This window comes from Poeciliopsis prolifica, unplaced genomic scaffold, assembly GCF_027474105.1.
Source record: "Poeciliopsis prolifica strain line A6 unplaced genomic scaffold, Auburn_PproV2 SCAFFOLD056, whole genome shotgun sequence".
Lineage (NCBI taxonomy): Eukaryota > Metazoa > Chordata > Actinopteri > Cyprinodontiformes > Poeciliidae > Poeciliopsis > Poeciliopsis prolifica.
The window spans coordinates 3,110,173-3,135,897 of record NW_026562431.1 but is presented as its reverse complement, the minus strand read 5'-3'; the positions used below and the strand labels follow the sequence as shown (position 1 = coordinate 3,135,897).

Here is a 25,725-nt window from a genome sequence, read left to right as displayed (position 1 = left end):
ATGCCGACGGTGAAGAGCAAGAAGAAGAAGCGAGGAAGGAGGTGACTGAGGCGGAGGAGCAGGGCGAAGGTGAGCGAGCGCCACCTCGCGGCGGCTCCTCCCGCTCGCCTGCTGCTGTTTTGTCGCTTCATTCCGTGTTTCGTGCCGCAGCGGGGCTGGAGGTGGAGGCGGAGGACAGGAGCCACTCCGACAGCAGAGACCGTCTGACCCCGGATCTGCACGACGCAACGCCGCACAAGAAGAAGAAGAAGAAAAAGGCGTCAACTATTGGTACGAGCATTGACGCTGAAAAGGGTTGAGTCAAATCTATCTTTAAAGCTGCAGTATCTGACTTACAACAACTATTATTGTTTTTCTTTGAAAAAATCCATCATTTTTACTACTGCCACATGAAAAATGCATCAAAAACAACCAGTCAGAGCTAAGAGGCAGGCCTTAGCGCTGTCAATCATTCTTGTACACATGATGCTAAATGTGCTTATAGCGGAGAAGCAAATCACCATTCCAGGAAAACCACATATCCGCTGTCATTTGCGGCTATGCTAACTCGCCTTAGAGTTCATGAAAGAACTGGCTGTAGAATAGCCGAGAGAAAGGGGGCAGAGGCACAAAAGGTGATTGACAGCGCCGGGGCCCTTCCCAAAAACGCAATGATCTGAGCAGAGTGCCTGTCACAGAGTGTGTCTGACCGTGTGTCGCTCGGACAGATCAGGAAACAGAACACGGGGATGTGCCAAACGGCAGCACGGCCGAGGCGGTCGGGGAAGGAGAGGAGATGACTGTTGCCGTCACCAGAAAGACAAAAAGGAAGAAGTAAGTACCAGTACCTGCAGCAGGATTTAAAACATCGGACTGATCTGACGTCAAGCAGAGGAAGTTCAAGAGTTACTGGTTAAAAACAAACAACGAGAAAAGGAGGAAGTGAGAGCAACTTAGCAGCTTCAATTACAAATAGAGTAAGGATTAACTGAGCAAGAAATGCATTGACTAGAAGTCATGACTTTTATGAGCTGACTTTTACCCAGAGCCATTTCAAAAATGCAAATCACAGAGACAGTTGTTTGTTTTTGTGGAAATATTGCTTCATCTTCGGTTATTGTTCATTAATAGTTTTTAAAAATGTTCACTTTAATGTGAAATCTGATTCCAGTAATATGTTCAAAGAGTTTTCAACATGTTACCATGGTGTACATTAGGGGCGTTACAGATTGAGAAACAGAAGTAAATATTGCCCCCAAGAGATCATCAATTTTTAGAATAATTTCAGAAATTATCTGTCAGTTTCGACAGTCATAAATGTTTGATTTTTCAAAATAAGAAATTTGTAAACTTTCTCTAAAAAAGTTTTGACTTTTGAAACAGAAATTTCCTAAGTCGAAAAGTGTAAATAAGAAGTTTCCCAGTGTTTTTCTGGAAAATTTCTGAGATTAATCATAATATATGAGGGGTTTTCTTTTTTTTTTTTTTTGGTAAATGATCAACTTTTTGGAAATTTCCAAGTTCTTTCTAAGAAATTTCAAAATTGATCGCAACATTTCTGAGTATTTTGGTGGAAATCTACTCCTCTTTTGTTTTCTGTCTTAATCCGTCGTTATTTATGGTTTGCCGGTTTCTGGTCACTTCTTCTTTCAAACTCTTCTTTGCTTTCTCCCATGACAGGAAGGCGAAGGCGACGGAGCACTACAGCAATGATCTGGAAGTCGAGGACGAAGACATCATCACCGACGCTCAGTCTCCCATTCCGCAGCATTCCCTGTTCTCCGCCCCCCACGGACACAGCCAGCCGGTCGGCAAAGTTTTTGTGGAGAGGAACCGTGAGTGGGAATCTGATAAGTGAAAGGTGTTGAGTTCCTCTTTCAATTTTCTATTGAAAAAGTCAAACTTTTTTCTTGTTTCAAACCATTGGTTTACATGAATTGAGCTCTTTCCCGATCTACAGTAACAGAAGAATATGAATTAACATGAGTTACAACAACATTTAGTTTTCCCTTGGGATCAATAAAATGTTTTTTGAATTTGAATTGAATTTAGGGTTGACCCAAAACTTTGGCACAATAATGTTTCCAGGGAAGTTTCTACAGGTGTCTCCAGAACATGTTGGTCTTTGTGTGTGAGGGGGACCTGTGTGTGCGCAGGGCGTTTCCAGGCCGACCGAGTGGAGCAGCTCAGGCACTCGGAGCTGACTGAGGACTACATGGACCCCAGGCAGATCTGGACCACCAGGGACGTCTCTCTGAAGGTTCACAACAGCTTCAGGTTTGTTGAGACATGTGAGCGCTCAAGCAAAACAAGCATGTAGCATGATATCAACTCCTTTTCACTTTAAATATCCCAAGCTGTTTGCTAAGTTGTTACGACAAAGCGACAGTGGGCTTTAGGGGTAGAAAAGGGAACCTGAACCTCTCTGGAATACATGTCCACTGACTAATGCATTGAAGAATATTTTTGTGACAATAGCTTAAACCACTGTCATCCTTTAAAAGAGACCAATAGGTGTCCGCTACCGATGAAAAACCAGAAACGAGCAATCCAGGCAACCCGCTGATGAAGCAACATTAGGTCTATAAATTGAATGCATATATACGGTCGTGTGTCTTCCACTTGCAGGGTGGTCGGTTTGTTCTCTCATGGGTTCCTGGCTGGCTATGCGGTATGGAACATCATCGTGGTGTACGTGTTGGCCGGCGAGCAGATGACCACGCTGCACAACCTGCTACAGCAGTACCACCCTCTGGCCTACCCGGCTCAGTCTCTGCTCTACCTGCTGTTGGCCATCAGCACCGTGTCCGCATTCGACAGGTCTCTGTGGGCAAAAACAGCACCTCCGAGATTTGTGTTTCTGTATGAAATTAACATCTGAAGTTGGGCGTATCATCATAGGGTCAACCTGGCCAAGACATCGATGGCCTTGAGAGGCTTCCTCACTCTGGACCCGGTGGCCGTGGCTTCCTTCTGTAAGACCTCGACTAATGTCATTGATGATGATTACGACGATGGAGATGATGACAATGTTTTCATGCCATCTCTGTGTGTATTCAGTATATTTCATAGCCCTGATACTGTCCCTCAGCCAGCAGATGACCAGCGACCGCATCAACCTTTATCCTTCGGCCAATGAAACTCTGTGGTGAGATCCGTTGTTATTCATTCAACTTCAGCGCTTCGAAAATCATCTAAAAAAACCAAGACTATTGTAAGCATTTAAAACCAACTCAATGCTTTTTGTGACGAGACATTGAACAGGTGTTCCTACTAAAGAGACCAATGGGTGTGGTTCAGAATGTGAGTTTTTCCAAACCCATTGGAATCCCATGTAGTCTTTGAAAAAGGGTTCTCGGTAATGCTGAATAAAACCTGGCCTGGCCATCTCCTTTTCATGCAGTTCTGCTCCCATTGAGCGAGATTTCTCAGAGCGGATTTCATCCGGGCCGATCAGCTAACAGAAGAATTTCAAATTGTAGAGCTCCTGTGGTTGTAGTTTAAGAATGGCGGTGGAGGAAGTGAATGAAGCCGTTCAGTCTGTGTTGGCCACACTTCCTAATACTGTGCAATTCAAGTTGGAGCAAGAGGAATGTTTAATACATTGTACTGCTGGCAAAGATGTTGTGACACAATGGATGTTTTTCTTTTTACAGAACTCCCTAGCTTCATAGCACTGTTTGAGATGGTGCAAGCATTAGTGATTGGCTGAAACCAGATCAAACTTTAACAAAGTCTCAATAGTTGAGGGTCCTGGCAATCCATACGATTGATTTTTATGGGGCTAGCTAACACCCAAACACTTGTCGAATTTTTTCACCTTCAGGCCTCCAGGTTCCGAGCAGCAGATATTGCGGCCGTGGATCGTGGTCAACCTGGTGGTGGCGCTGTTGGTGGGTGTCGCATGGGCTGTTGTGTCCACGCGCCCAGACATCGACTACACAGAAGGTGAGCCTGGATGACATCCAGGATAAAATCTGTTTGGAAATACCTTCTTATTAATTGCAGTTTTTTCCCCCTCTATTACATGTATTTCATAAGAGCTGGTCTTACTTTGATGTTGAAACAATGTTAATTAAAAAAAACAAACTGATAAAATCTTATCTTTTAGTGCGTCATAGCTGCTCATCATAGTTATTATTGCTCATCATCGTGGTGGTTTTTATTCTGCCACTAGATGGCAGTAAAGTCATTATTAGTAAAGTTCTTATTACAGTATAAGAACTGTAATATTGGGTTCATTGCTTGGTCGCAATGAACCCAATACTCAAAAAGATTTTGCTTCTTTTGTGTATGAGCAGAATTTTTGATGACGATGGAGGTGGAGGGTTTCCCCAGAGGAGAAGAAAACCTGGACATCCCTGCCTAAAACCAGACGTGTTGAATCTATGTCAGCCTGTGTACTAGACTGGAAATCGAACGGCTATTCGATCTATGATTCTGTTTGAGTAAATGTGTATTATTTGTTTGCTGAATGTTATTTTGTAAATCAATAAATGAGTTTATGTACGGTCACCGCTGTGTGGTTTGAGTGTGTTTGCCTGCAGGGGAATATGAACCAAACAGTTTTGAAGTTAAACTAGAGACTGATAATTTTCAGAGTCGTGTGAAAATATTTAGACCTTCTCTATTCAAAGAAGAAGAAAAAAAACACTATAATCGGCACGTCTTCAAAATAGTCAAGATACATTTAACCTGTGCTTTCAGGATGTTGCTAATTCAGTCAAAACAAGACGTGATGGAATAATATCTCACTTTCTTTATTGATGTCAAAGTAGACAAAATGTGTTTTCCTCAGGATTTTGTTATATAGTGCCCTAAATGCAAAACCAAAATAACTTACACTGAAGTTTTGTGCTGTCAGTTATGGTTGTTTATGATGTAATATATTCTACAAATTAGCTGTTATTACAGCCGTAAATTCAGTCTAAATCATAATTTAAAAAAACAACAACCATAAATATGCTACGTTTTGTTATTAAATATCCAAAACATTAAAAAAGGATTTGTACTGTTGCCGCCTGACTAAAAGAAAAACATAAAACTTACAGTTTTTCATTTTTATTCATTTATTTTACCATTCTTGACTCATGGAAAGGAGTCGAGAGAAGCCACTTCACGAGCCAAAAATGGCCCTTAAAATACATTCCCCCAGCATTTCCAAGGTATCTCAGCGCAGTTGTGAAATTTCCCACAGCCCTGGAAGGCAGCAGGATGCATCCAGTCAGCGCGAGCAACAGCCGTTAGTAGTAAGGACTATGTAAAGATGGCGGAGCTACAGATGCTGCTGGAGGAAGAAATTCCTGCGGGACGGAGAGCGTTACTGGACAGTTTTACGAATCTGGAAAGAGTAGCGGAATACTGCGAAAGCAATTATGTCCAGGTACGGGAGCGTTTTGTTTTTCTTTAAAGAAACCAAGGGTGCTAATTTATTTATTTTTAAAAAAAAGAAACCCACGGAACAGTTGTGTGGCGGGGAGTGGGCGGTAAGGGAAAAGGAGTGATGGAATAACCAACACAGTCCATTATGTTGCTGTCAGCTCTCTGTGGAAAGGTGACATATATATATATATATATATATATATATATATATATATATATATATATATATATATATATATGTATATATATATATATATATATATATATATATATATATATATATATATATATATAAAGCAGTATTCTAAATTAAACAGTATTCTCCAGCTCGACCAGTGCCAACATATTTTTCAGCTTAACAAATAAATATGAGTTTTACAGTGGGCATTCCATAGTACGTCTGTTTGAGGGGAAACTTCAGTGACAGATAGAAGTGTTAAAGTTCTCATTTAGTCTTACGAAGCTGGCGCATGCTCTTTGCGCACACACACCGAGTAAAGCGACCCTTTGCTTTCAGACGTGAAATGACTTAAACCCTCTGTTTAGATTATGTCTGACAGCTGCAGATAGGCAGGGAACTGTTGACACAAAATGTGTGAAGTCTGGTGTCACACTTTATTTACTGTATTTTATTATCGATTGGAAGGAGCTCCCTCAAAGTACACCATTCCCCACAGCCTCTGTTTTAAGTATTTCCACCAGTCCTTACCAGGTCTTTAGTAGTTTTACGGATACACTAGTTTATTCGTTATTTCTGCTGATAGACTCTGCTAATCTGACGCATTGATTCAGTCTTTGCACGTTGTCATTGCGTTGGCATAACATTATGACTCCCACCCCAAATAGTCCTTGAATGTGTGCTGGCTGGTTTCTGGCGGCAAGATGTTAGCAGCAGATCCTTTAAGTCCTGTGAGGATCTTTGATGTGGTACCAGATTTGTTTATCCAGAAAGATCCCTGCAGATGCTCGGTTTGGAGAAGCTTGAGGCCCAGCCAACACTCCAAACTCGCTGTTGTGCTACTCAAATCTTTTTTGGAAACCTTTTTGTTTTGTGTCAGAATGCTTTATTTTGCTGAAAGAGGTCACCATGATTCACTAGCTGTGTGATTGAGCATATGATTGAGCAAATTGGAATTCCAAGAAATCAATTCGCTTGGTGGAAATATTAATAGATTAAAAAAAAAAAAAACTCACTTTTTTCAATTTAAAAAAAAAAACAGATTGAGCCTGAGGACCAGGTGGATTTTCGGCAGCATTGAAATGAAGGTATTTCGTAATTCTGCAATGAAAACACTTTTTTCGCATCACAAGAGTCACCTGTTCAACAACTGGATGAAACTACTGCAGGAAAAGACAAAGAAAAAGACGACAGGAAGTAGGAGGACGATGGCTCTTATATGCTTTAATGAGTTATTCACCTGGGATTTTAATTGCGTTTTTAACTTGATGGAAACATCACGCTTGCAAAATTGTGTTTATTCGATATGAGCTCAAATTTGACAAGGTTTTGAACAAATTTGTAAGGGAAATGCTGTGCATTTCCCTGTGCTGTGTATTACTTCTAATAGAGAAGAAATTTGACTTTTCTCTACCACAAAGTTGGAACAATGTTCTTCCAATAGTCAACATAAACACATCGAAATACTTGTCAGCAGCGGCGGATCTAGAAAAATATCTACAGAGTGGCAAGCCTCAAGCTTTGCCAGAATTGTACAATTTCATACTATTTTCAAACATTAGCAGCTTAAAGTCTCACCAAAAATAACATGCAATTCCATTAGATTCTCATTGGTGCAATAAATTCAGTCATTTGTTTGCTCTCTGTCCTTGCAAACATTGCATTGACATGGCTTTCAGATCTTGAAAAGCAATGAAAAACTACAGTTTTTTTTTATTGTTTCCTTTTATCTTCTGGTTTCAACGGTGCATGCAAGGCAATTTCTACTGACTTTTAATTAATTCCTTTATGAATCCTAACCGGTGAGTCATTATTTTCTCATTTTGTCAGCAGCCCAGCTTACTTTGGATGCTGAACTGCTTTTTATTTGGCATTTTGTTTTTTTTTTGTTTTTTTTTCTTTCATTTGCGGATAACTGAGTAAATTCCATCTCAAGACGCCAAGTCAGTAGCTTTGGTTGGCTGCCGTTCTCCCTCTGCGCTTCACAAGAGACACCGTGACTGCAGCGTGTGTGCATGTACGTGGGCAAGCAAAGCTGCTACAAACAACTGTTCTCCCTAAAATACACACCTGTTCACAGCCACGTTTCATAACCATCTCGTTTGTGCAGCTGTGGGTGTGAGTTTCGCTGTCAGTCAAGAGAAAGTGGAAGAAAAGCGATTCCAGACTGGCTGAGGCGACGTTGCAGCCAAACGGCGCGTTCAGCTGTTATCTTACCAGGATTACGCATCTGTTACGGCAATTCTACAGAAATACCAGAATTAACGATTTTTATTTAACAGCTAGGGAAAACTTTGTCTGTTTTCTAGAATTAGACAATTAATGAATCAATGGTTCGTTAAGTTTTAACGATTTAACGAGTTAAGTTTGAATTACTGACTCAGATATAGCTGTAAGCGCTTTTTTTGGAGCATTTCCATATTTTTTGCTGCTGCTTTTACATTTGGAGCAGCTCTGCTGAGCAGCTTTTACAGAGTGTAGTTGGCTGTTTATGGATTTATTTAATTTAGCACTGTTTGCAGAACCAACTGTGCGAGGCATTACTGCTGATTACTTGACCCATTCTCACCAAGTCCTTCAAATGGTTTGTGGCCAAAGGGTTCAAATTGATGTTTTTCTTGAAAGAACAATTAATTCTTACATAAATCATAAAAGAAAAAACAACAACAGAGGAATGCCTGTTAAAAAGCTCTGTTTGCAGAAGTGAATTGTCCCTTTTTACCCCAGAGGGAGAAAAATAAACAATAAATCATGCAACTAGACCAATGCATTCAGGAACATCTCTCTACAGTGGCTGTCACCTGGCATTGCCACACACTACAGTTGTCAACGAGGGGAACAGGTAGAGCAGTTTCTTACCCATTTTTAAACGGGTACAACCTAAAGCTGTGCCCAGAAGTCGTCTAGGAAGTTTAAAAACTTGCTTGGCTCAGTGGTAGAGACTATAGGGCAGCTACCTGCCATGTTTCTGAGTTAAAAACATGTTTAAAGCTGGGCTGTATAATTATATTGATTCTACAATATTTAGAGATTTTTCCCACCCTCGGAAGGTATCGATTTTTCATCCGTGAGTATTGATACGTTAAACTATAGAGGTCCATAGGCTTATGGCGTTTTTTTAACATGTCTGGTTTGCGATGGCGAAGCAGCGAGACTCACGTTCAACTTGTGCTGAAAGTGCACATTTTAAACTACACACCAGTTTTTAAATTGTGTTAATAGGCCAAGTAAAACTGGAGTTATGCTCTACTAAGCAAACAAGATTTTTCCGAATGTCAGAGAAATGTTAAAAAAAGTTTTTCCGGTTATGTGAAAAGGAATGAGCTTCCAAACGCAAGAAACGCCACGCAACATTAGATTCCTTTGTTTTTGGAAATCTCAAATCTTCAATAAATAATGAGCGGCTGTGATTTGTTGATAAGAAACTAAGTAAAGTTGCGCAAGTAGTCGTGAAAGAGAAGCTGAACGGAGTAGCAGCAAAAGCGGTGAGATCGCGAAATTAATGCAAAGTTTGGAAATTGGAGCGACTAATGGAATCCAGTAAGTAATTTGTTTTTAGCTTAGTGGTTTCTGTTCTCCATATAAAGGATTCTCTGAAGAATGAACACGCAGTATGCAGTAGCGCTGCGCAGCTGCAAGGAATCGATCACTACAGGGTGAAAAATGTTTCTAAAACATCTCAAGAATAGCTTACTTGACTTCAGCCAAGACCAAGGCCAACAGGTTCTAATTTGCTGCAAAATCTCCAATCGATAACATTTCTTGTGCAAAATCACATTTTCGCCAGAGGTCACACAAATGTAAAACATTTATTTATTTTCAGTCATTTTCCAACAAACTGAATCCCAAGATAACATTAAAACAAAAAGAATCAAGTAAAACAAACAAAAAAAAAAAAAAACTGGTGAAAAGCAGAAAAAACAAATTGTTTGCATGTTCATAACATAAATCACGGCATGCCACCCACTTTTTTCTGCTGAGGACATTGAAACATGCAGGAACGTGAAACTGAGTCTTTGTCTCTGTCACAGTAAAGCCTCCAGACATTAAAGAGCAGAAAACTGACAGGTTTCAAGGCTGAATCTCATTGCAACTTTGAATACTTAAGGTGTTGCTGAGGCTGGATCACTATGAACAAGCTCTAAGTGTCAGGGATATGTAGTTATGAAGAACTGATTATCGGCTACTCCTGTGTTTGTCTTTGCATTAAAATATCCATACAAACATGTCCAAACAGCACCAACTCGTTGCTTGGCCTATATTTTTGCTGCGATCAGATGCGATGTCTTACGTAATCTTGTTCTGCTCCAGTCTTCTTAACTGTGTTTGGCTTTGCCCGTGTGAAACGCTCACAGCATTTAAACTTGGCCTCAGTCATTTCAAGAGTCAGTATTAGAGTCTTAACATAGCTTGACAGATAGTGTTTTCTTATTCTAATGAAAATTTCAGCAAAAGATTTAAGCCTGCTCCCGTTTCTTGTGGAGTTTCTCTACCATAAGCAATCTAAATATTTTTTCTTTTAAATGAATCCATAGGTTGTCTTTCTGTATTGATTTTTTGCCTTGTGTCAAACTAAAATTTACAGTCGCCTGTATCGATATTTAATGCTTAGTATCAGCAAATACCAATCTGATACATAAAATCAGTCCTGAGTTGACTTGAAGAGTTTCTTTTTATTTCCAAACACAGACATAAATGTACTGAATCACAAATTTATTTGATAATACTTCAGCAGTACAGTACATTTAAATACACCAAAAGCTTCACAAACCTGGTCCAACATGTCAACACGACTTTAATTTGTCAACAAAACTGAAACTAACATAAACAATAGGTTTACTACCTTGGTCAAACATGTGGTCAAATTGTTCAGAAAGTGCAATTATATAAATATCAAAACGCGACGTTGCTCAGAGCACAAAGCATAGAATTAGACTGAATAGATCCGCCCTTATGGATCAGACAGTTTGTCATCAATACCTAATCTAGAATGTTTTTCAATTTCAGACATTAATATCGGCTCCGTGAATCTTTCATAACATTATACACAAATCTCTGCCATTTGTATAGTGAAACCAGGAATATCTAGGCAGTTTATTCAAATATTTGCTTCAAAAGTAAGTGAAACACAATGAACCTCATTAATTAATCAGCATTTATTTTCTCTGAAAACCCTCAAGTAACGGACTGGGCAGCGTGGAGCTTATGCACCATGTTGACCTCTCACAGCTGGTAGCGGTTAGCTCGTCGGCAGAGGTAGCTGAAACGCAGCTCAGCTTCCAACTCCTCATTGAAAACACATGGCACACTGCTGCAGGAGGCAGCCTGTGGATGCCCAAAGTGAGCGTGTGTATGAGCGCGCGTGTGTGTGTATTTCGACTCGGAAACCATGGCGATTTGGTTCAGTATCAGCCTCCAGTTTCAGCGCCAACGCCAGGAACAACTCCTGCGGGGGCGGAACCGCCTGAGCGCTTGGAAAGATGGGTTTGTGACTTTTGACAAACCCCGGGGACGAACCAATGTGCAGGCCGACACAGGTTTATGATTCTCATAAAAATGTTTAAAAATCTGGCTTCTTTTGCAGGCCAGTTTGTGTCATTTGTGTGATTATTCTCAGTGTTGAACTGCTCTGTGATAACCCCCTCATAGATAAATGACTGTCAGTGTCTTATTATTATTCATATTCTCTTTCTGCAGTAAGGACATGCAGCCCACTCACACTGTCGGCGAAAGTTTTAAATGACATTACTGGATGTGTCCATGAAATCTGTAATGCATCCGTTTTTGTTATTCAGTGAGATGCTTTCATTTCAAGCTCTGATATTTTCTGATTTCATCTAAAATTGAGGGAAGAAGAAGAAAAAAATTCAATAAATATATTCTCAACCACCAATTTGCAGTCTTGTTAAAGGGACAGTATCGTACAAAATCAACTATTTTGAGCTTTCCATCATGTTTTAATCTTATTCCCTAATCAATAACATACCTTGATTTTTTCATGCATGTTTGAGAAATCCTTTAATCTCATTCAGCTGTTCAAAACACTGCCTTCAAGACGAAGCTCCTCCTCAGAGCTGGAGTTTTCAAGCTACTGAACTTCCACCTCATAGAGCATAGAGGTGAATGAATGATTCCCCCTCTCAGCTCCTTCAGACTAATCAGCAACAATTAGCAAACACTTGGTGGAACTGCACATCTGCTGAACTCATTATAGGAGCTACTTCTCAGTGCTATGCTAGTAAAAACATTGCTAAAGAGTTAATAGAGGAGAGATGTTGTGATAACTTCCCGAAGGCGAAGTGTCCAAAAGATCGAGAGTTTTTAAAGAGACAGAGGCCCAATTTCAAGGCGCTGAAATATGATGTGAAATTTCAAGTCATAGATGGCATATTTTTCCAGCAACTGAAAAGTAACATGGTTAGTTGATTGTGTTATAAAATGGCACTATGTGCCTGGAAAACAGATAACACTGCCCCTTTAAAAATGGTCTGTGGGTTTCCTTTTGTTCGTCCTGTGATGTATTGTGTCTCTGGAAAAGCTCTACTGTGTCTGTTTTGGATGTGTTGGCATACAATCACAGTTTCCATAAACCATGAGAAAGAACTGTGTGACATCTTTGAAATATTTATTTCTCTTAGAACAGATCAACAAAAGACTAAAAACTGCCCCTTCCTAGAAAAATCATTTGAACTTAATGTACGTTCCTTAGGTTTGCTCTGTTTTTTTGGAGCAATAATAAGGAAAGCAGAAGGGAAAGTCAAGTGCTACAGATCAGCAGCCGCCCGCATCCGTTGAAATAACACTGACACTGTTACAGTGTGAGAATGTATTACTTTCACTGAAAATGGGTCAGAGGTGTGTTGTGATACTCTGCTTGTTGGTGGAGGAGTCAGGGCGAAGTCTGAGATGTTCAGAGCTCTATTCCATGCTTATTATTCAGAGTTGCAAACAAATAAAAGAAATTGTGTTTCTTGCAAATCGCACTGTCTCCTCTTCCGTTGTCTGACAGTACAGTAGACCCCCGTCTATTCGTGGCTCAGTGTTTACAGATTTTTCCAAAAACCACCAAATCATACATATTAATATCCTTATATGGACAAGTTAAGTGATACCTGTTTAAGGATGTTTACGCTTTAATTCAGGGGAGTCAGCTAGCTTAAGTGCGAACTAATGCCTGTTATGTCTTTGAACATTTGCATTTCAGTTTGGATTAATCTTAAAGAAAATCTGGCCTTCTGTGTTCATTAAGTTAGTGATTAGCTTTGAGCGACTAATATTTAATAGTATTTACTAATATTTAATACTTGACTAATATTTCTGCTGTTTGAAGGAGGCAGCAAAACTCAGATAGACCAACACAGTGACCAGGTTTCTTCAGGAACTGATACCAATCAGGACATCTACAGTTCAAATAACATGACATAATTTACGATTCTTAAACCTTATGAATACATGGTGTCTTTATCAAACTACACTCCTATTAGAGAGGCAAATAATTAATCAACTTACAATTAATTAAATATCGATTTAATGGTTTACTAAATTAAAAATAGTTCTAAAAGATTAAGTAATGATGTAGTTTCACACCTTCTTTTAGTGTTGTGTCTTGGCTGCCATCCAGAAGAGGGCACCACTGGACATCCTTAAGCTAGCCGGTTGATACAGAAACAAAGATGGCAGGGCCATAACAGAACAGCAAAAATAATCGGTCCGGTGAACTTACGCTGTTACGTTTTGAAACATAAACACTTGACAAGCTTAAGTTATCCCCTTACTCAGGGAATTGTTAACATATATTTGTTTGGTAGTTGTTCCAAATTTAGCATTTTAGGAAAAATTTAGCCTTTTATGTTATTTAAAGATGGCCCATTGTCTTGACAAGAGAAAACTCAGGTTTTTATCAGTTAATTGTTAGTCAATCGATAAAGTCAATGAACTTTAGATGAACTCACTAGTTGATAACTTGATGAATTTGGCTGGTTCAGGAGCCAGACAGTGCAGTCATTGGCCAAGAGTTTATTGTTCAGATACGTTTCTTCTGTCTGAGGAAAATTGATGTCACAGAGCATTAACCACATGATCATTACAGCGTCTCACAAAATAAACAAAAGTTCTAAAAGCTGTCTTGTTCTACCTTACATCTAAAGAGGTACTGTACAGAGAAACAGAAAGGCTGATTTAAAAGTTTCTAATTTCTTAGTTACAGAGGAATTTATCTGTTAAATGTTCCCATATTGGAAACTTCTTACTGTTTTACTGAAACCATAACAGTAAATCTTTACAGTACACACATATATTTGAGCTGTAAACCGTCTGTGACATGCAGAGCAACGGACCTTTCCTTCTACGGTAAAAAAAAGCAGCCTGTAGTCTTCTGGTGGTTGTCAATACTTCAGCGGGGCAAGTGGGGTAGAAGATGCACTTGAACACACCGCCAAGCAACATCTGCCCAGTGCCTACCGAACATGCTGTAATCTCAAGCACACATGGGTTATGAAGCAGAACAATAGTTTAAAGCCAACCAGCAATTATGCCTCTGAATGGTTTGAAAACAAAAAAAACCCCCAACAATCGTAATGTTTTAGAGCAGCCTAAAAAAGACTTTTACACCTATGAGTAGGGGGGGCGATATGGACTTAAAGTTTTATCACAACATTTTGTTCTGCTATAACGATAACAGTGACAATAAAAACTACAGTTTCGTTTTTTAGTTGGTTGTATAGATGTGACTCCATGGCAGAGCAATCAAAGCCAAATAAACTCTAATACTGCTTTTGGAAAAACAAAACACATTTGTGCTTTTTTAGGACACCACTCCCATAAAGAGTATGACTTGCATCAATAAACTGCACACAGTACCTGCATTTAGTCATACTTTTGAATTTATTGATATTTCTTGAGACTATTCTTGAACAAACATAGGCGAAAATGACAGCAATGATTCTGACAGTATGGGCAGTTTTAGGGGATTTTAGACATTATTAATCAGAATTTATTGTGACAATGATAAATCAAAATTCTTACCAAAATAAGTATCATATACAATATAATAACAATTAGGTTCTAACATCAGTGTGATGCAGGGCTTGGACTTGCTGTAGAGCAAAATCCAAATCTAGATGTTTGGATATCTTTTTCGATTCTCATTTTGCTTCAAGATTGCATTTTTCATTCCTTTGAATAAATGTCATTTGACCCTTTCAAGATAATATTTAAGATCAATATTCTATTTTGAGGGGGTGAGGGGGATTTGTTGTAGCTGTATTTTGATGTGCTAAAATGTCCCCATATGCATTAAAAATACAGCAGGAAACATCCAGATGGTGATTAATAAACTCACATATGTCTTCATTAAAAAAAAGAGGTCAGAGGAATCAGAGCATGCACACGAATCAGTGTAGCTCTAATGTGATTCATGTATATGAATTTAGTTGGAAATAAAAATCTGGGTTTATTAACGTTGGTACGTGTGTATATATATGTGCGCGTGTTGTTCTGCCCTCGCCTTAGGCCTGAGAGGGCAGTGGTCCAACTAGGTCACTGCTAACGGGACGTTAGAGGTCTGATAGGAAAAAGAAGGAGCTGTAGAGGAGATGTAAGGATGTTGTCATAAATGTAGGGAGGAAAATAAATAATGTTGAAGAAAAAAGCTTGGCAGACCAAAATGAAAAAGTGACATAGAAAGACAGTTAAAGGATTCAAAACAAAAAATGTCAACAACGCATAAGCCTAAACTGCAGATGTACCTGAATGTAAACATAAATATAAATGTTACGTAAGGACATTCTGCCCTTAATTTTTAGGGACTAAAATCAGCCAAAATCTTACTGTCACACACTGCAGTACTTTAAGCCAACTTTCAGCCTCTCAAAAGAGAAAAGATCATGTTACTATTATTTCAGCTGAATGAGGACATGCACTTATCAGCCAAAAGAGTACAACCAACCGCCTAAAACTAAGTTTGGCACAATGCCATAGGAGACAATGCTTCAGCATGTCTTTTTACGTATTTCACACTGTTTGATCACTAAGTGTCAAAAAACTTCCATAGTCACAGCTCTTACCTAATGTGTAAATATTGCAACAATTCACCAATCCCAATGTTTATTCATCTCACACTATGCTAGGTGCTTTACTCCCCTCAGCATGCTCTATGATTGGAAATTTAATTAAACCTTAGACCTTCCTACTTTTTCATTAATAATACTAATAATTTTTTGATCAGTTAGGAGCACTATTGAACATTGAAACATAATTTCCATGATGTTTCAGTTCATCCTTAAATATGAGAGGAATTAAGTTGTAATGGCACGTTAAAAGTGCATTCACGCCAGCCTTGTTCAGTCTGTTTTAAATGAACTCTACTTCCTTTGACCATTCCTTTTGTTGGATAATGCGCAGTCAAACTCTGACATGGACTGAAAATGCAAACTCTGGTACGCCTAAAAACCTAGACCTTTTGGTCAAAGTGAGCTCTGGCGTGGTTCAAATGCATATGTGAATGCCAAGCAGTCGGGAGACCACTCCAAAAGCAGGAAGTGGACCATAGTGCAAAGAATTCTGGGTAAATAGAACCAAATCAAACACACAAAAAAGCAATAGTAGGAAAAATGGGTTGTGGTCTTTTACCAAACACAATAAAGCAACCCTGCAACCACTAAAATCTGACGCCACTCCATTTTTTGTTTACATTTTGTGAAGGACGGTTGCGCTCAGTGTTTTCTTTAAAGGCTTCCATGTAATTTCCTCCAGGGGCTGTTGGTGCAGCGCCACCACAGGGAGGAGGTGAACAGGTCTTTCAAAAGGTTTGGTTTTTTGACAGTGTGACAGCAAACTGCGAAAGTTGAAGTTGCAACAAATGTTGCAATTTTGGTCCTGATCGAACTGGACTGGTCAGGTGTGAAAACATCCTAAAAGTAACATAACCAGTCCCGATGCAGCAGAACACTTTGAATCCCACATCCTTCATCCAAATTAATGCTAACCACAAAGAGAGTGTCAATGTCTGCCACTATGAGTTTTCTCTAACGTGTAGTAAAATATTGTGAAGACGATATCGTTTTATTTTCTCATAAACGTTAAAATCTCACCATAATAATGGAGCTCAGCGCATATCCAGGAGTGACTTTCCAGAGGCTCAGCAGTAAGAGGTTAGAAGGAAACAGCACAGGGATCAAGTGGCCGCTTTTTTATTTTTAGTTCACATAAATTCTACATAAAGTCTGAGGGAACTTGCATATTCATAGCTGTATAAGTACAAGGAAGAAAATTTGGCAGTAACATCTCAACCACGCTTGAACAGGATTATTTTAATGAGCAGTGGAGCTTGTTTGTTACTCGTAGAGAAATTTTAATGCCGCCAATTATAATGCTTTAACTACCCCGTGTCTGTATGACCTCAGGTAGCACTTGGCTTCACCACTAGCAGTTCGCCTGCAGAAACTGGAAGCTGCTCCTCAAGCCGCTGACAGGACTGGAAGCCGGGGCAGATTGAAATGTTTTCTGGAGCCGCGGTGTGGCTCAAGAAGCGTGGATTTGGGCTCTGGCTGAGAATGTAGGGCAATGGGTCATCTGAAGTCATGACACAAACTGGGTGTGCGTGTTTTCTTTTCCGTTGTCAGTTATCATCTTTCTCGTCTCTGTGCAGCTGTGTGTGCAGACACACACACGCGTGCATGCGTAGATACACATTTGGGTGTCAGTGTGTTTCTTGTCAACTTCAGGCATGAATGAATTTGCGCTGACCTATATTGTGCTTGAGCGCACATACGCACACACACACACACTCACACACACACACACACGCACACACACGCACACAAACACACACACACACAGATGGTGTTTCTGTACTTATGAGGACTGTACATCATATATTTTCTATCCATCCGCCCAGCATGATTTATTCAGTGTAATTCTATGCTATGTGCTTTGAGCACATTTATTTTCTATTATGTTTAGAACTCTTAATTGCACTTTCTGAATCATTTGAAATATTTGTTGCAGTTTATCTTTGTTTTTGTTTTTTTTTGTTTTGTTTTTTGAAGCTGTTCGTCTTGCCTGACTCCTGTCCCAAATCTGTCTCCTGTCCCCTCCGTCCACAGTCTGCAGACAAAGAACAAGCGCTGGAGGAGACCAAGAGCTACACCACCCAGTCTCTGGCCAGCGTCGCCTACCTTATCAATACGCTGGCCAACAATGTGCTGCAGATGCTCGACATCCAGGCCTCGCAGCTCCGCCGCATGGAGAGCTCCGTCAACCATATCTCACAGGTCTGGTGACCCTAAATGTTCTCACTTGAGTGAAAAACATCATAGTCAGGAAGCAAATAGGAAATACCCATTTATGTGTATGTAGGGATATGTAGAGCCTTCCAAAAATATTCATACCCCTCGAGCGTTTACACATTTTAACTCCAGTTAGGCCTGTTTGAATAAACTCAAAAACAATTAATAACATTAGAAATTCAAACAAACTCAATAATTTCTATTTGCACGATTCTATTTTCTCTCTAATCTTCGTCTTTGAAACCAAAGATTTATGAATGCAGCATTTATGAACATTGCTTTTTGGAGTACATAATGAATAAAGTCATACATGGTTCTCTTATCCAGAGGAAAAGGACTCGTGGGTCATAATCATGTATGCATGCATGAAGGTTCATTTAGCCACTCTCGGGCTGAGTGGAGCAGCTCTGAATCTATTTCTGAACTTTGTACTTAATGATCGAAAGAACTATTCACAGCCATTGAGAAGCGGCCAAAGTGCAGAAGCATGTTGTCTTTCTTTACATATCTGTGCAGAAAGCATGCTTAGGATACATGTTTGGTACAAACTATTTCTGTATTGAGACATTTTGTCGTTTTTATTAGAACAAATTATTATGTCAGCTGCTTCTTCAATATGGTAGAAATTCAAAATAGTTTCCAAATTCAAAATAGCACCTTTTGCAGTTTCATGCTAATCAGATGAAACTCTCAGAAACATTCCAGTAGCGTGTGGAATTAAAACTCAGTATCAAGTTTGAGTGAACTCACTGTCTCTATTCGAGCATCACAAAGGAAAATAATTTCATCTTTTAACATAGAGGCAGCTTCCAGTCATCGAGTGACATGTCGTTTCAAAGTTCTGCTGCTGATAATAATTTGATGATGTGTTAAAAGATGATGTATTTTCTGTGAAAAATGCTCAACATTCCTATTTTTTTGTTATTTTTCACGTTGGTGTTTTCATAAAGATATGACTACCCTTGTTATGTTAAGACTTCATTGTTGTATTTTAAAAGAAATTCGTAGCCTGACCCTGATCTTGTCATGACACTTTTATGTTTCTGTGCTTGATGTTTATTTTGTGAGTATTAATAAGTGATCTTCTGAACACAGCAGTGGTTGGTTAGTTAATATTAACCCCTGCTCTACTGATGGTCTGTCAGAGAGGGCGTGAGCGTCGCCACATTTCTTATTTTTTTAACCGAACCAAAACACACCAAATTCCACAGCCCATCTAGATGCTAAGGATGTCAAAGTCAAGCTAGCATAACTGAACTACCTCCCTTCCCATTGCTATTTTTGTGAATTAACACTTTCTCCTGACCTCATTATCAAGCACTGCATCCTTTTTTCTGGTATATGTCACGTGTACATTTAAGACTCATCGCATTTTGTTGACAACTTGACAGCTAAAAGCAGTGGCAGTCATCGTCAGCGAGCAACTTCTTGCTTGCGTGACGTCACGTTGCATCGGGAGTCAGTATCGCCACTTTTTTATGAATGCCAAATCCGAGGAGATAAAGCACAATTTCCCATTGTGTTACTCAGCTGGAATATGTAAGAGCCCCCCTCCCCAGTACAGTCAGAGGTGTGAAGCATCACTAGCGATTCAGTGAGTTACACTGTGCTGCACTCCTACACAACGGCAGCTCTGTCAAGTGCATTCATCTCAGACAAACCCAGCCAGCTTCCATAAGAAAATAAGCTGAATGCTTGGAAAAGGCTTCAGTTGAAAAGAATTAGTGCACCGAAGAGTGCTTGGAGGAATTAAGTTGGACTTCTCAGCGGTACAGAGGGTCCATTCTCCCCTTAGACCTCCGAATTATCGGCGCAGTTTCCATGCAGCCATAATGAGATGCTTCTCTCTGCTGTGTTGGCCCAGGCTGAGGACGGACGTTATAATCACCACTTTCTGTTCAGAAAGACACTCGCATCTGTTATGTAGGCGAACACTTTGCACTGTGAGGCTTCTTCGCATTCACAAACACTAAGATACTCTTATGTAATGCATTTAGCATTTTATGCAGCTGCAATCACCAAGACATTATTCATGCAACATCAGAGACATCTAAAAAAAAAACAGCCATTGTTAGGATGATGTCCAGTGTGTGTACCATGAAACTTTGTTTTTCTGTCATTAGCTGGAGGCAAAAGGGACTCAGTGTTCAGTGTGTTTCTTTGCTTTAAATTTTATGTTTCACAGTTAAACCCAAAATTATTATGTTAGTATATTACATCAAACTAGAAACAATTTTTAAAAACATAAATATGCTCTTAATGAAACATGTTTAATGCCTGCCTAAAGGTTGTTGTTTTTAAAGGATGCTTTTGATCTGACATTTGCGCCTCATTTGAATGTATATTATATATTATTAAATATACCCATACTCCTATGACTCCAATAAGCATTGTATTGAAAGCAGCAGATGAACTATTCTGCTGCTTTCCTAAATGACAATGTTTTGAATTCATATCTTGAGATTAAAATAAAACCTCCCGAATAATTTTACACTAAGAGAGGATTCCAGCCTCATTATATCATTGAAAATACCACTCTTGTCATCTTTATAAGTAGGAAATGAATTGGTCATTCATAGATATTAAGAATAGAGACTTTCATTTTAATCAAAAGATTAGACAACAGTGTTTATGGTGACAAAACTGCTGTGTTGTCTTCACCTTGTTACTCGGGTCTCTAACTCTCATAGGCCACACAATGCAGGTCCTTCTGCTTGCTCACCAAAACAGAAAGATGTCAACTACCAATTTCGCTAGTAGGTCAAAAACAAAAACACAGCAGTCTCTTCCTTGATGGTACAAGTGTGGTTTCAGCTGCAAATAGTACACCGGGTTATGAACCCGGTCAGTAAGGTCAGCTGGTTGCCTTGCTGTTGGTCATAAAGCTCTTCTGAATAATAGGATGTCAATAATTGTCCATTAGGACTGTTGTAAACAAATATTTCAGTAATCGTGTAATCTATCGATTATTCTTATGATAAATCAAGTAATCAGATAAAAAATTTCAGCGAAAATAAAACATTGGTAAATCTAACATAACAGCAGTATCACTATCAGATATCAACATCAGTCCAATTTTTCACAGTTGAGATTCCGAACAATAATTTTTCTGTAGTTTAGAAAATTAACCATAATATCTCACTTTCTAATTTAACCTGGACAAAAATTATACAAAATCTGAAGTTATATTCAGTTTTTTTTGTTGTTGTCAAACTTGTAAAAATCTCCGTCATGACGTGCGATGCCAAAACAAATGTGACTCTTCCTTGAGCAAGAATGGCTGCTGTGAACTTGTACACAGCCAGCCTCTAATCATTCTATATTAAGAAGTACTTTCTTGTTTCATGTGCTCTCAACAGGCCAACTCTACACAGTGATCCACCCGCACATGGTGCACACATGGATCCTGCTTTCTGTAAATTTCACTTGATAACCAGAGTAAAGTATCCTTCTTCTACTGACTCCCCAGCTCCACAGGCAGACTGTCATCCATGTTAGGACTTCTCCAAAAATATCCAGAGTGTGAGAACACAGAGCAGTGAGAATTTCATTCTCACACTGAGCACTCTGGGTTTTTAACAGCCGGTGAGGAAATGAGGGAATCAGTGATTCCAAGGGAAGATTTGAAGGCAAACTGCCTTTCTGAGAGAAAGAAATATTGAGTTCAACTTGGAAACAAAAAAATTACTTTGGGTTCTGTCATTGTTTTGAAGTAGTAACCACAGTTATTACAACTTATACACACAAGGTTTGTGCGTATATGGCACTATCTGTTGAGACGATATGTAATCTTTAAGCATCATTTGATCAAAGAAGTCCAACTATCGACTCTTTGTTCCTCCTTGCAGACAGTCGACATCCACAAGGAGAAGGTGGCGAGGCGTGAGATTGGCATACTGACCACCAACAAAAACACATCCCGCTCCCATAAAATCATTGCCCCAGCCAGTCTGGAGAGGCCCGTGCGCTACATCAGGAAGCCCATTGACTACAGCGTGCTGGATGACACTGGACATGGAGTCAAGGTCGGTGGCAAAAACGAGTTAATAACGGCGATTGCTCATGTAATTAATGTTGTGGCAGGCCGTAAAATTCTGTGACGGTGCCAGCATGTTAACGTTACTCTGAAATTCAAAAACAAAAAACTAATTGAAAGTTATTGTATTGTTTTGTTTGTCTTTTTTCATTTGAGAACATGATAGGAAAGTTTCAGAGCTCCTTAAGGGATGTGGAGGGGAAAAAAAATATTCCGACTTACTTTTGCGAGATCCTTTAAAATGTTTGAAATGAAAAAATTTTTGGGTGGAATGATCATATTTGTGGAGTTTCTGTAACTCGCTATGTAACTAACCCTACTCAAAAAGTGTGTGTAGTTCCTCTGTGAGTAAAGGCCGCTGGTCATAAACTGGAAATGAGCTGCTGGGGAAACATATCGATGTGGAAATGCAACACAGATCGTAGGATTTGATTTAAATGTGTCCCCGTGTGCTAAGAACTCTCTTCAGATCATCTCACTTGTATCTAAATTATGTCTTCTGTCGAGCATTGATTCAATTTGTTTTTAAATAAGTACAAACACAAACTAAAAATCTCTAAGTCTGCCTATATATATATATCCATCCTATGGTGTTTATGGGTAAGAATTAAGCCTTAAATATGTAGAAGAAGTTTAGGATTTCACAAGAGTAATTTGGAATTTTGTAAAGCTTTTGTGTGATCACATAAAAGTAATTCAAGACTTTGCAGAACTTTTTTGTGAAATTGCAAAAGTAGTTTGGGATCTCGCAAAACTTTTATCTGATCCCACAAAGTAATTTTTTTAATCTTTGAGAGAAATTGTAAAACTTTAACACGATCTTGCAAAATCTGTTAGGTGATGTTGCTAAAGCTATTCAGGATCTTGCAAACCTTTTGGGTGATCTCGCAAAAGTAATTTGGCATCTTTGCATGAAAGCGGAAAAGTTTTACGTGATCCCTCAAAATTAATTCAGGAGTTTGTAAACCTCTTGCATGATTTTAGTATATATAAGTAGTATCCTGCTAAACTTTTGCTTGACCTTTCACAAAAGTAATCCAGCATTTTGCAAACTTTTGAAAGGGTTTCTCAAGATCAGGATTCACTCTTTTTCTCCATCTGCCTTAGGAAAATTAGCGTAAATCTAAGATAGAACATTTTCACAGTGTTTTTAATTTCAAATTTTTCAATTTTTTTTTTGTGAATGAAACTGAAACTCAGGCTTTAAAAAGTGAGATGCAAGACAGAGAAACCGTTTTACTTTTCTGAAACGGTTTCAATCAAAGCCAGGATATTTTTGTTCATAACTGTCTGAAGTTCAGTTTGTTTTGTGTACAGCTCATATCTTTTTTCTTAAGTGTTTCTGCCACCCACTGGTACAGTGTCACCCTGGGCAGAGAACCATACTGTCATCATCCTACTGTGTCACAAGTTATAAAAAGTATTCCCTTGGGCTGTAGTTTATTTGTCTCTGTTTTCAAAATGATTTATTTAGTTGCACACTTCAGTATCACTGCATCACAAACTACAACCAAACTAAAGCATCCTGATCTGTGTTTCTGTGTCTCTATCTCAGCCGGTGTTTATCTGAAGCTCTCTTTCTGCCTTGCATTTTCTGTCTGCTGCTCTTAACGATTGACCGTATTTGCATGATGCAGTTGCACTCTGCCTAACCTTTAGATAAAAATGTCTTCTGTTTCCTTTTCCTCCTGTTCCATCTGCTGTCACTGATGTGTTAAGTGGTTGATGAGGTTCAAGGTAAGAATCTACAACACACCTACACATAGTACAGAGCGAATGCATCTGATGTGTCTTACCAGGCGATGATTGAAAGCCAAAAGGAAGAAGTGCTGCTTATTTTGTACTCCATAATGTATGTCTGATGGTCAGGCAGAACAAATTGTAGATTTTTTACATCTATTCCACGCGTGTTTTATTTTAACCGGTATACAAATATGGATGTTGAGATTCTTCCTCTTGTAGTATTTTCCATCTTTACTGTCCTTTTGTCCCTCGTGTCAACTGAGAAATTTTACTATGCTGGCAAAAACTTGAAAGACTCATGTAGAAAAACTAAACAATTTCCCAATTGCTGTGTTTCCAATAAACAAGAAATTAAATTAAAATGAAGTGTGAATAAGATTGTTCACATGATAAGTCATTAAAAATAATGTTCCACCATCATCCTCCTACTACTTCCTGTTGTCTTCTTTGTCGTTTTCTCCAGCAGTAACAGCCAGCTGTTGCTGAATTGTGTGATATGAAAAAAAGTTTTTCCAAAGCAGTTTTACAAAATAAACAAAACACTTTTGGGTCCAAAATAGTTCTTTCAAAATGTTGGGTTGCCAAACCCTGGCCTAGGCAAATAGACTGAGAAGCAGCCAATTATAACTTTGCAGAAGCTGCAGAGGTCCACAGCTAATTGTTAGTCATCCTCTCGCAAAATCTGGCCTTGGTAGAAGAGTGGGAACAAGAAAGATGCAGAAAACATGAGGAAGAAAATTCTTCCTCATATTTTTATTTTCTAAGGAACATGAAATGTCGGTGATAATGCTTTGCCTCAAATCTACATTATGTAAATGAGAGATTCCAGTCAAGTTGGTGTTTTTGATTGATTATGTCCAAACTAAGTAGTTTTGATAGTGAGCGTGTTTGTTTCTCAGGTAAATGGCCAGCAGAGTCTGAAACTTGGAGGAGGCCTGTCCCGGACTAACCCCCCGACCCAGAAACCACCCAGCCCTCCAAGGGCAGGAAAAGGAATCTTGGGGTATGTACACCTACTTTCACTTTGATTACTCTCATCCAATGTAATTTTCATACTTTTCTGTAAATTATTCAACTTTGTGACTCTTTTTGTGCCCTGGAAGACAACAAGGTTAATGTTAGATGAGACGGTCAACTTCTCTGTGGAAATCTCTTAGAAACAGGCTGCAGCGCATATTTAAATCTCTTGTGAAAAGACGGGGGTCCTGTGACGAGGTTATTACAGATTTGAGATGGCAGAGGGAAATCACACACACCCACACACTGAAACGCAGCGCTGTGAGGAATAACATCATCTGTTGGGAGAGCTTGTTGTGTTCTTTGCCCTTAAACATCTGGGTCACCAAGCTGTTTATTCGTCTTTTGGTCTTCTTTTCTCTACCTGTATTTTACTCCCTTTCTCCTACACTATAATTGTATTATATCCTACAGTTGTTTCCTCTTCTTTTATGCACGTCACTTTCTTCTGCGTCTGTCACGTTAAAAGCGGATATAATTGTTGACTCTTCCAAGCTAACCGCTGCTCTGACCGAGGACACAAAAAGAAAGTCTCATTTTCCTCTTCTGAAATAGTCCAAACCTCAAACATTTGAGCAAAAGCCGGATTTTGGTGAGTCTTTCAGTGTCGCATTTCATCATACTGTCACCCAGACTCAATATATGATTCATATACCAATTGGGACACTCTTCATTTAGGAATTGTAGAGACAAAGTGCTGAAAACAAACAATTGGCAGCTAAAATACAAAAGTCAAGCCTTTGACATTTTCTCACTATCTGTCTTTTTTTATGTTACCATCCTCCTTCAGGTCCTTTGTTTCTGTATGTTCTCACTGACAGTCAGGCTACTAAGCTAGATAGAGATGCACATTGTTGTATTGTTTGACGGGCATCAAAAAGTACACCACAATTATGTTCTATGAAACAACGGTGTCTGGTGGGCGTTTAAACCAGCATGTTTCATCAGCAGGGCCCTGAAAAATGATCCATCCAACATTTTAAGAGATTCTTTTGCAGCTCTGGCTGTATTTTTAGATTTCTAAAGCCAGTTGGGTTCATTGAACTTTATTTATCAGATCAGAGAGGGTTAAACACAAATGTATACCTCAGTTTTCCTATTTT

At 39.1% G+C, this 25,725-nt stretch overlaps 2 protein-coding genes across 8 annotated transcripts in view; both read left to right on the top strand.

Annotated features, from left to right (window-relative positions):
* Positions 1 to 4,494, top strand: LOC129379299 (transmembrane protein 237A-like). Its single transcript, XM_055060009.1, is given in 11 exon segments — positions 1 to 28; positions 31 to 69; positions 151 to 270; positions 708 to 813; positions 1,660 to 1,814; positions 2,136 to 2,256; positions 2,608 to 2,799; positions 2,881 to 2,954; positions 3,040 to 3,127; positions 3,806 to 3,927; positions 4,281 to 4,494. Coding segments are annotated over 11 exon segments (1,113 nt in total). The 3' UTR covers positions 4,349 to 4,494.
* Positions 4,495 to 5,216: 722 nt separating this feature from the next.
* The window catches only part of LOC129379298 (abl interactor 2-like), a 30,893-nt gene continuing 10,384 nt past the window's right edge, over positions 5,217 to 25,725 (top strand). For 4 of the 7 annotated variants that reach the window (XM_055060007.1, XM_055060003.1, XM_055060006.1 and 1 more), the window contains exons 1-5: positions 5,217 to 5,362; positions 17,644 to 17,811; positions 21,675 to 21,851; positions 23,582 to 23,599; positions 24,505 to 24,608. In XM_055060007.1, the coding sequence (XP_054915982.1) occupies positions 5,246 to 5,362; positions 17,644 to 17,811; positions 21,675 to 21,851; positions 23,582 to 23,599; positions 24,505 to 24,608 (584 nt within the window). In that variant the 5' untranslated portion in view covers positions 5,217 to 5,245. Of the gene's footprint in view, positions 5,363 to 17,643; positions 17,812 to 21,674; positions 21,852 to 23,581; positions 23,600 to 24,504; positions 24,613 to 25,725 lie in introns of all 7 variants that reach the window. The other 3 variants (XM_055060005.1, XM_055060002.1, XM_055060008.1) reach the window with 2 other exon arrangements.